The sequence below is a fragment of the Kogia breviceps genome, chromosome 14 (assembly GCF_026419965.1).
Source record: "Kogia breviceps isolate mKogBre1 chromosome 14, mKogBre1 haplotype 1, whole genome shotgun sequence".
NCBI classification, from domain to species: domain Eukaryota; kingdom Metazoa; phylum Chordata; class Mammalia; order Artiodactyla; family Physeteridae; genus Kogia; species Kogia breviceps.
Window position 1 is genome coordinate 66,006,155 of NC_081323.1, and position 10,779 is coordinate 66,016,933.

The 10,779-nt window shown below is 48.2% G+C and overlaps 1 protein-coding gene across 1 annotated transcript in view; it reads right to left on the reverse strand.

Moving 5' to 3' along the window:
- Positions 1–8,062, reverse strand: part of ABCC6 (ATP binding cassette subfamily C member 6) — a 63,741-nt gene extending 55,679 nt beyond the window's left edge. Inside the window, exons 1-6 of the mRNA XM_059038300.2 lie at positions 8,027–8,062; positions 6,743–6,925; positions 5,188–5,313; positions 4,906–5,034; positions 1,913–2,038; positions 631–692 (exon numbers count right to left, since the gene is read on the reverse strand). Coding sequence (XP_058894283.1) covers positions 631–692; positions 1,913–2,038; positions 4,906–5,034; positions 5,188–5,313; positions 6,743–6,925; positions 8,027–8,062 — 662 coding nt within the window. The remainder of the gene's footprint in view (positions 1–630; positions 693–1,912; positions 2,039–4,905; positions 5,035–5,187; positions 5,314–6,742; positions 6,926–8,026) is intronic.
- Between the last annotated feature and the right edge of the window lie 2,717 nt (positions 8,063–10,779).

The window sequence follows — 10,779 nt, forward strand, 5'->3', positions numbered from 1 at the left end:
TTGCCCAAGGTCACACAGCCAGGAAGTGGTGAGGCTGGGATTCAAATCTGGGTGCGACTGTGATCTGACTGTGGTGTGGTCAGGAGAGGGCCCAGTAGGTGGGTGCATCCTCGGTACCTGGTGTGCTGACCCTGGGGAAACATCTGTCTTCTCCACCAGCCTGGGAGCCTCTAGTGAATAAAGAATTGGTGTTTTACGTCCTCATCCTTGGTGCTTAGCACATAATAGGTGCTTATTAAATGTTGGTGGAATGACTAGATAGAGGTATGATTTTATTGAGTGCCTTCCATGTACAAGCACTAAGCACTTTACATTTAATGAAGGTAGTGCTGTTCCCATTTTACAGAGGGGAAAACTGAGACTCCGAATGCTTGTGATACGGCCAGCTAAGAGACAGAGCCAGGATTCAAACTCAGATCTCACCCCAGTGAGTGAGTGGGAATGGGATGTGGATAGTGGACACACTAAAATCTGAGAAGGAAGCATGAAGGCTGGGATGGAGAAAGCCTGGCTGACCTTGGTAGGCTTTGAAGGAAACCTCCTGGGGGAAAAGCTGTGATGACAAGTAAGAGGAGCAAATGCAGGTGGGTGGGAGCAGCACCCCAGCCTCTTCCCTGCTACTTTACTTACCCAGAAACCCACCAGAACATGGCCTTGGAGGGGAAGGAGGCCCCAGCCTTTGGACATGGATTCTGCAAAGACAAATGATTTAGAAGGGGGAGGACTTGGTCTCATAATCCATGGCCAGTATGTGGTAAGGAGAACCAAGGGCAGGAAGACAGGTTGAACTGACCATGAGCTTAATACTGAAAGCACAGACTGAGATGTTCTGCCTACTTATCTGCAGTAGATACCAAAGGGCATGGTGCTTCCTAGCAGGCAAGGCAAAAAGTGATTTGGCCACGGGACTGAAAGTGCCTACAAGGTAAGAACGAACAGTTGCTCAGAACAACTTTAGTAATACTGAGACCAAGAAGTTCTCAAAGCAAGGACCGTGCATGACGCAGACAAGAATGTCCTCAACAATATCCTTCAGTGAATGTGGAAAGGAGGTGAAGAGGAAGTGGGATTTTACCAGCAGCTCCAGGAAGACTGCACAGATTTCTACTCTTCACCAATAGGGCATGAGAGTGCCCATTTTACCACATCTTTGCCATCGCAGCTTGTTATCAATTTTTAATTTTTTTTCTGCTACTCTCATTGGAAAAAGTCCTATTACAGTTTTAACTTAATTATTCAAACCGTTGAGCATCTTTTTAGATGATTTCTCAGCTCAGCTGTCTTTTTCTCAGAGAATTCTTTCCTGATTTCACAGACTTATTCAGTGTTACCTGTTGTAAACTCTCATGGACCATGGACTTCTCCTGCAGAGCATTTCTATTGGGCAAGTCACTTTAATCTTGAATCTTTACAACCAGTCCCAGTTGCAATTTTCCACACATTTGTGTAATTGTGTGATTAATGTCTAGTTCCCCTACTTGGGTGTTAGCTGCATGAGGACAGAGACATCGCTTGTTTACCATAGATCCTCAGTACCGAGCCGGGGCATAGAGCATGTCGGCAAACTGTAGGACCCAGGCCAAATCCGGCCCACTGCCTGTCTCTGTGAATAAAATTTTATTGGAACACAGCCATGCTCCTTTGTTGCTTTTGTGCTATGAAAGAAGGCTTGAGTAGTTGCCATACAGACACTGTATGGCCCACAAAGCCTAAAATATTTTCTATCTTGGACAGAAAGAGTTGGCCAACCCATGGAATAGAGTAGACATGTAATATGCTTTTGGCTGAATGAATTAAAAAATTAAAGGCCTGTGATCTAGTTTAACTTCCTTCCATCACTTGTGGGGGCTGAGATGGAACAGAAGAGGAACAGGGACAAGCAAGGCACTGGGTTGGAGATGTGGTGACTTACAGGCTGCGGGGGCCTTTTAGGGAAGAAGGGGGGTTGATCAGCGAAGCAAGACAGCACAAACTCTGCCACCACCAGAGACAAGTACAGGTAGGTTGACAGGTGGCGGAAGGGGTCACTCTGGAAATCCTGTGGGAGAGAAAGCAGAAGACCCACTGAGTCTGGGCTCTTGAGGAACAGAGATTGGGGAGGGTGTGGGTAAGGGGAGAAAGGGTGGAGGCTGAACAGGGTTTCTGATGCTGGGAGCAGTGCCCAGGCAGGGGGCCGGAGCCGCCAGGTTTGAAAGTCAGAACCCCCAGTGTTCCTGGCCTTCTCGAAAACACCTGGCTTATTTATGCATATCCTGTCCATACAAATGGCAGGCGGGGTGTTTGCCCTTAGCCAGGTGACAACTGGCTTTAGGCACCGGGACATGAGTTGAAGGGACACTTTGCCTTTCTCTTTGTGCAATGAAGGACCCCCTTCCCCTCCCCCCACAATCTCCTGTCCCACTCCCTTGTGGCTAGTGTTCTCTGGTTTAAGAAGGGAGCTGGTTTCATGGAGCATTTACTCTGCCTCGGGCACATGCTGGAGTCTTTACATGCACTGTCTCATCAAGTTCCTGCCGACCCTGACCCCAGCTGGGGTTTACCTGCTCTGTGTTACTCGTTGGGAAACCAAAGCTCAGGGGAGTGATAGCACCTTGATCAAGGCCACACGGATGATCTGATCCAGATCATGAGCTTTTGCTGCTGTGCCATGATTGCTTCTGCATCCCTTGCCCCTTCTGGCCAGAGGACCCTAATTTTTTCCCCCATGCTCAGGTATGGGGTTTATGCAGAACTGATTCCATCCCAGGGGGTGGGCAGGTGATGGAGGCCTGACTAATGAATACCATCTAGTCCCCTGGCTACTGATGGAACATAAGTCTGGAGCAATTGGGGCTCTTCTTGCCATCCCACTGGAAAATGAAGCAGAGCCAAGGGACAGAGAGAAATGGAAATCTGGTGGTGTTATCTAAATGTCTGGACCCTCTATGCCTGGCAGGTCCCACGTCTATGAGCTAATAGATTCCCTTGGACTTTTTTTCCTTAAGCTAGTGTGAGTTGAGTTTTTGCGGCTTAAAACCAGAGCCCTAGCTTCAAATCACAATTTTTCTACTAAATTTTTATACTTCTTTGTTTTTATTTTTGTTTTGGGGGGGCAGATAGTAGACAGTTTGATATTCCAACTACATTATTCCCCATAGTGTCATTTTTACCATCGTTTCTACTGGAAAGTTTGTTCTGAATTTGGGTGAGATGGACTTGGCTCTGCAGACCGGAGCTGCATGACCTTGAGGAAGTCACTCACTTCTCTCAGCCTTAGTCTCCTCATCTTTAAAACAGGATGATTAGAATCTTCGCTGGATTCCTGATGTCAAGTGCTTGCCACAGGGCCTGGCACATGGAGCTCCAGAGCATAGGTGGTCCCAATAGTATTATTTCTATGCTGTGTTCCAAACAGCTAACTGATAAGTCAACCGTGGGAACCCATCCTTTCATAAATCAGTGGATGGCCTGTGGAATTTTCCCATTAGTTACAAAAATTGCTTTGTAAAGAAATCTGTCCTTAAGGACAGAAGGTGTTTCTCTGCCTTCTACTTTTATGAGCAGGACAGAGTAACCATTTGGCTCTTGAAATGATGACCAGCAGCCTCTGATTGGTTTCCTTATCCGACGTCTTGGGTGAGCGCGCCAGCTACGCAAGTGGTTGTCAACTGTGGAGATTTTGCCCCCAGGGGACATTTGCCATTGTCTGTAGACACGGGTTACCGTAATAGGGTGGTACTACTGGCATCTAGTGGGTGGAGGCCAGGGATGCTGTGCAACATCCTACAGTGTACAGGACACCTCCCCCCCTGCCCCCACCCAAAAGAGAATTACGTAAAGGGTGCTGAGGTTGAGAAACCCTTGTTGAGGTTATATATTTTTTCTCTGTGCAGATCATGCCCCGTAACATGGAAACGCTGCCTCCCAGGTAGGGAAACAAATATGGGTGAGTGTGCAAAATGAGTGTGTAAATATGGATGCATGGGAGCACGGGTGAGGGTGAGAATAGATGAGAATGAGGGGAAACGTGCAGGTACATGGAGTCAGAGTGAGTGCAGGTGTGTGCTGGAGGAGGGCCTCCAGAGGACGTGACCGCTGGCTGACCTGTGAGCTGGACCCAGCAATTGGAGGCTCCTCACCTCTCCCCTGTCCTTGAAATGTGCATTGTGGCCACACTGTTCCTGCACTAGGACCTACTTCCAGGATGCAGCCTCCCTTGAAAGAGCAATGTGTTGATGAGACCCTCTGGACAGCACATGTGACCGAACCCTGTTAAATCTTCTATAAACTTAAGATTCTGGCAGGTGGGTGCAGAGATCAACTTCTCTTGCACCGCCCAAGACAAGCCTCGTAGGTAAGTTCTCTTGCTCGTTAAAATCGTCACCTACTGATCTGCAGTGGCTGCCTCTTTCTTTGGTCTCTCCTGACCCTCCGTGTATGGGGCCGGTTTCTAATTTCACCCGGGAACCCCTGAGGTTTCAAACCAACAGTGTTTCAGTGCCTACGCAGTGTGTGTGCATGTGGGACATTTGTGCCTGAGTCCTGTAGGAGCTTGAAGGCATAGCCACACCTGGGTGGCAGTAAGTGTGAGTGGACGTGTGCAGGCGAGTGTGTGTGTCTGTGCATTTGTGTGTGATGTTTCAGAGTCTGTGGTTGTGTGATGCGTGAATGGGTTCATACAAGTGTGTGCAAGTGAAGTGTGTGACTTGAGTGTGTAAGACAATGGGAATTTGTGTTGCTAAAAAGGTATGGGAAGATGGGAACTTCTATGTGAAATGTGTTTGTGTGTCACTTGAGTTGAAGCACTTGTGTTGTGTGTGTCTCTGTGTAGAGAATAAGCCATGGGTGGAAAGGCGAGGAGGAAGGATGGGACCCAAGGCCTGAAGCTGCCCTACTGGTTCCCAGGTGGCCCAGGCCCCCACTTACCCCTTGCGAGGCCTGCTGGGCGGTACTGGTGGCTGGGAAGATAAAGCAGAGCAGCCAGTACCCAAAGAGCACCCCGGACGCCTGGACCCCCTTCTTCCTCTCAGCATGGATCAGGAACACGGTGAAGCTCTGGACCAGAGAGTCAGGTGGGAGGTGGACAGAGGCAGGGAAGGGTGGGGGAAGAGAGGGTAGGGAAGGAGCCCCGCTCTGCCCCATGCCCTCCATCGGGGCAGGAGAAGCAGCAGCTAGGGACAAGCCAGCAGGTCTGGGGATGTCATTTACCATTGTGGTGAGCCACACGGTGGGGTGTATGAGGAACTCTAGGGCCTGGGGTGTTCCCTGCTGGATTCTCCAAAGAGTCACAGACACGCTGGAGGTACACAGGATTATGAGGGCAAAGCCAAGCACCTGGGGAAACAAATTTGAATAAGGCTGGGGGGAGGGAATAAAGATGGCGGCAGTGACCCCATGTCCAATTGGACAGTGGCTCTGGATGGGGCACTGTTACATACCATTGTGATCATTGAACAGTGCTGATGTGAAAGAAAAAGTTGTAAGGGGTGATGCAGCTCAATCTTGACCTGTAACTGTCATATAAATAATGCACCACAAGGGCCCAAGCCAACTAGGTGGTTTCCAAAATGCCAGCAGCGCTCCCATAATGCATGGGAGGATGCTTTAGGGCTGAAGGAACAGCATGAAATGAAATTTACTCTCTAGGTGAAAAAGTTATACCCTCTTTAAGTCTCTTTCCCTCCCTACTATTAAATCAAGGAAGAACTCTCTGTTGGGACTGGTATGTCTCCAGGCCTGCTCTAAGGCACATTGGTCTCTCTTTTGAACAAGAGAAATCAGGAAAGTGGGCAGACCTGGGCACACTGGAGAAACTATTGAACATTTCAGTTAGTCTCAAGCAGGGGTCAAACTACCACCTGCAGGCTGAGTTTGGCCTCCTGCCTGTTTTTGTATCACCTCTGAGCTCAGAATGGTTTTGACATTTTTCAATCATTGAACAAAAACTTTAAAAAGTCTAATATGTCATGACATGTGAAAATTATATGAAATGCAAATTGTAGTGACTATAAATAAACTTTTATTGAAACACAGTAACATCTATTTGTTTACTGTTGTCTGTGGCTGCTTTCCTGCTGCAAGAGCAGAACTGAGTAGTGGGGACAGAGACCACATGATCCTCAAAGCCTCAGATATGTATTATCTGGCCCTTTAAGGAAGAGTGTGCCAACACTGGATAGGTGGTCGGCAACAGGTCAAAAATTTACAAGGTGGTATGGGAACAAATGAACCTTGGAGGGCATTCTTGTAGAAGTCTGGAGAACGGAAGGATGAGCAGAAAAGCTCACACTTGCAATGCCAGTGTTTTTCTAACACTGTCAAATAAATACATAACACTTTTAAGAACTGTTCTTTAGTACCACCAGTGGGGAAACACAAAAATCAATGCATAGCTGTTAAACATTTAAAAGGTTCATCCTAGCATGGCCCTAGAATCACCCTGTGTATCCCAGGAGTGTACACTGCACACTTTGGGGAATGCTGGGCTGTGATGGCCATAAACTGGATGTGTGGGTGTCCAGGGGTGTGTTTGTGGATGTATGGTTTTTATTATTACCAGATCTGTTTGGGAGAATCTATTCCACTGAGTTTCCCTCTGTAGCCTCTGGGGTATCGCTCTGTTTGATTAACAGGGTCCCTTCTTGTCCCCACACTGTGTGCTCCTTGATAGAAGTGTCTACTTTGGGGTCTCTGCCAGGTTCCATCCTGTTTCCCCTGACCCCCTACCATTGTCTGGTTACAGGCTCCCAGGGGCAGTGGCTACCATTTTGGCCTTGAAGAGGCGGGACATCTGGAGGTAGCCCTTGTCATGGCGGTGGATGTAGAGGAGGTGGATGGGGCCAAGGACCCAGAGGTACATGGGGGGCACCCAGACCCCTGCTGTTTTCAGGAAGCACAGGCTCAGCAGGCGGGCAGCGGCGGGCTGGGGCTCCGTCTGGTTCCAGACCTGAGGGAACACCAGGTGACTCTTATGATGGTACAACACAGGGGTCCCAAACTCACCTGCTTAGGGGGCCAAGCAACTCTTTGGACCCCTAACATTTACATGAAAATGTGCTAAGCACTCTTTAGAGTACTTCATAATTCTCAACTTCTTTAGCCCTAACCCCAATCTTATGAAGTAGATGCAGTCATACAGATTTTGCAGATGAGGCAGGTGAGGCCCAGAGAGGCTGAGTAAGTTGGCTGATGTCACCCAGTTGGACAGTGGTGGTGCTGGGATCTGAACCACGGCAGTCCAGTCCTAGAATCTAGGAGACCTGGGCTCTCTCATGAGTGTTGGGCACAGACTTATAACCACTATAGGAGGTAGGTATTACTGTCCTCATTTCATAGACCAGAAACTGAGGCACTGGGGTTGGGGGGTGGGGGAACAGACTCCTTCAGGTCCACACAAATAGGAAGTGGCAGAGCTGAGTCCATTCTGGCCTGTCTGACCCCGAAGCTTGTTCTACTGGAGATCGCCATCTGTAATTCTTATGTCAGACCTTGTGCTGTCCTTTCCTTATCTGAGAAGTGTGAATGTGAGTTTAGAAGACGCTGCTTTGGGCTTCCCTGGTGGCCCAGTGGTTGAGAGTCTGCCTGCCGATGCAGGGGACACGGGTTCGTGCCTCGGTCCGGGAAGATCCCACATGCCGTGGAGCGGCTGGGCCCGTGAGCCATGGCCGCTGGGCCTGCGCGTCCGGAGCCTGTGCTCCGCAACGGGAGAGGCCGCAACAGTGCGTACCGCAAAAAAAAAAAAAAAAAAAAAACTTAAAAAAAAAGAAGACGCTGCTTTAATTCTCCCCCTACTGCATCACTGCCACCCTCCCACTAGAACCCTTTGATGAGACAGAAACCAGAGAGCGGTGGGGGGGGGTCTTGTAGGCCCCTTTAACAGGGCTGGGTTCTTCCGGGGACCAACTTGGTTAAGGGGGTCGCCCCGCCCTGCGGTTAGGCTGACAGGTCTCTTGCCCTCCCGGCCGGGAGTTTGGAGGTATCTCCCCTCCCCTGCCCAAGAGATCTCTGGAGCCCGAAAAGGAGAGTGGGACGGGGTGGAGACACTCACCTCCGGGCCCGAGCAGGGCTCGCCAGGCGCGGCCATCGGGTGCCGTGCGTCCGTCAGTCTGTCAGACTGTCGGTGGGTCCCTGGACAGCTTCCTTGGCCGCGCTCCGCCGTGCAAGGGGCGGGGATTCGAGCGCCGGGATTGCGAGGCCCCGGGCAAGGTCCGGCCGCGCGGCGGGGGTGGGGCGCGAAGGGGTGAAAGGAGGTGAGGTGGAGGGACGCTAAGGGAGGCCCCAGCAGGCAGTGGGAGAGAGGATCCCGGAGCCCCAGAAAATGCAGCGGTATCCCCATATAACCCCCCTTCCCCCTGGAACAAATGTCATCGCAAGCTTCCCGAATACTGTGGACCAACAATTCCAGGAATTTATCCTGATAAGTGAACCCAACAGGTGTGCACATGTCCAACAACCGGCATGGGGGATGGGGGCACCGCCTGGTTAGTTAGAGCCGCAGTCTCCTCACCTGTGGGATGGACACTGTCTGCCTCTACGGTGGGGGGGAGATTTTAAGATGGCTAACAAAGCGTCTAGCACAGTGCCAGGCAGACAGTAAACGCACAAGCAGAATTAGCCCTTATTAGCATTAGTAGTATTATTTCATCCCTAGGTTACTAAGCCGTGGTTCAAAGCGCCATTGCAGAAATATATTTAATATGGAAATATGGTTGCTAAATGCTAAGTGAAAAAAAGATTATAATACAAAATAGCCTGTGATATGTTTCCAAAGAAAAAAAGTATATGCTTAAGTTGGGGAAAGTGGGGAAGGAAGTCAAGTCATTTACCTTCTTCTGGGTCTTAAAGCAAGGTGTGTCCCCAACCACGAGTTCTTTTGGGAGATGACTCTATGTAACATATATGCATAGATAAAAAGATGGAAATGCTCTAAAGCGGTGGTCATGGGAATACTAATTTTTCTTTTTCCTTGCTTTCCCTTTTCTATTTTCTTTCCTTCTGCAATGAGCATGTATTCTTTTCAAGATATGAAGGAAAGACTCAGCTTTTTCAGACCGACAAGCACAGGTGCTCAGGTTGAGTGAAGAATTCAAATCCTTTGCACTCTCCATGCTGCCCTGTTACTTCTTGTCTTCTTTTTCCCACCTCAAGCAGGGCTTCCACAGCATGGGTTCCCTGGTCTTTTCCCTTTTCCTTTTCTGAGTTCCTCCAACCCTGGTCTGGGGCCTAGGCAGTATGCCTTCAGCTGTCCTCCTGCCTGGGAGTTCTGGAAGAGCAGGAACACAGAAACTCAAGGATCTGTCTTGAGGCTGAGTGTGGATGGTCTGCAGTTTACATTCAGATCACTTCTGTTTATTTGAGGTGGTTCTGGTGGAGGCTGATGGAATTTATGGGGAGGCTTGAGCCCCCTCTCCCTGAAAACCCCGCTCCAGTTGGCATTGCCACAGACCTAGTGCTTTATTTCTTTGTATACCTGAAGATGAATTTGAGGGGAATGGTGAAAGTTTGAGGGAGAATGGTTAGGAAGGCAGGAAGAACACAGAGGAAATCAGCAGGTGATCCAAGAACAGAACTCGGGCATCCCAAAGCCTACTTTCCAGCTCTCTGAACAACACATGGCTGTATGCCGAGCCCTAGGTAAGTCCCTTTCCCTCTCTGGGCCTCGGTTTGCCATTCTGTAAGATAAGAGGATTCCATAGGCCAGCGTTTCCTAATCGATGGCTTTCACCCCCCTGGTGATTTGCTAAGACAAACCAGGGATTTATGTTAGGGAGAGTAAAGGGCATCTGTTTCAATTGTAATGATAAATAATGAACCTCAGAAAATAAAACCATTATTTAAATAGTTTCTCTTTATAATTGAACAGTTGAGAATCTCACTGTATTTGGAGTGAGAATGCAGAGTGAGAAGCAGAGATCTGATGAGCTCATGATTGAAATCCTCAGTGGGTGTATCATTGCATTGTAGCCACTGTGAAGGTTTTGACCATTGTGTAGTTTAAAATCATTGTGATTCATAATTGTATTATATTGCTTGAGTTTTAGCCACAATGGCAAATTTCAGTGGAAAATCTTCTCTTTTACTTCATCATTTAGAAACAAAGTATTAAAAACTATCAAAATAAAGCACTTGATGTTTTCAGGAGTAAAATGGAAGACTTTCAAATATCAGGTCAGAAAAGCAATTTTTGTCTATTTTGATGTGGTGACTTGTAGTTCATCTACACTATGTTATACACTCAGTCTTAGGACAAAATATAACGTGCTGATTTTTGAACTTATTTGCAGACAAATCATGCATTGTCTCACAGAGCTAGTTCAAAGTAAGTCGAACTGCATGCATCTCTTGCTTACTGGGGGAAACCCCTCAAAGTTTGTTTCTATACAAATGTTATTAGAGCTGGGATTAAATAAAATGTAAATACCTTTTAAATATTATGCTGAACTTAAATGACATGTTTTTCTTTAAAAAAAAAAAACCTAATTCATCATTTATCACGGAAAAATACACCAGTTGACACAAATCCCTAAAAGGGGTTTGAGATTATACTTGTGAAATTTACGGTCAAAAAGATTCGGTAAAGTTGTCGGATACTTCCATCAACAGTCTCTCGTCCTTTCCAGTTTCAGTGCTACTGAATTCCAAAGTAGGGTTTAGCTTTGTAGTTTATGACTGTACACACACACGTTGCAACTGCACCTGCCAGACGGTGCGCAGAGTCCTCCAGGCCTCCAGAGGGCACAAGTGGTCTCGTTTTGTTGCTGAGCATGCGCCATAATTCTTTTGCCTGGGGGCGTGGGCGTG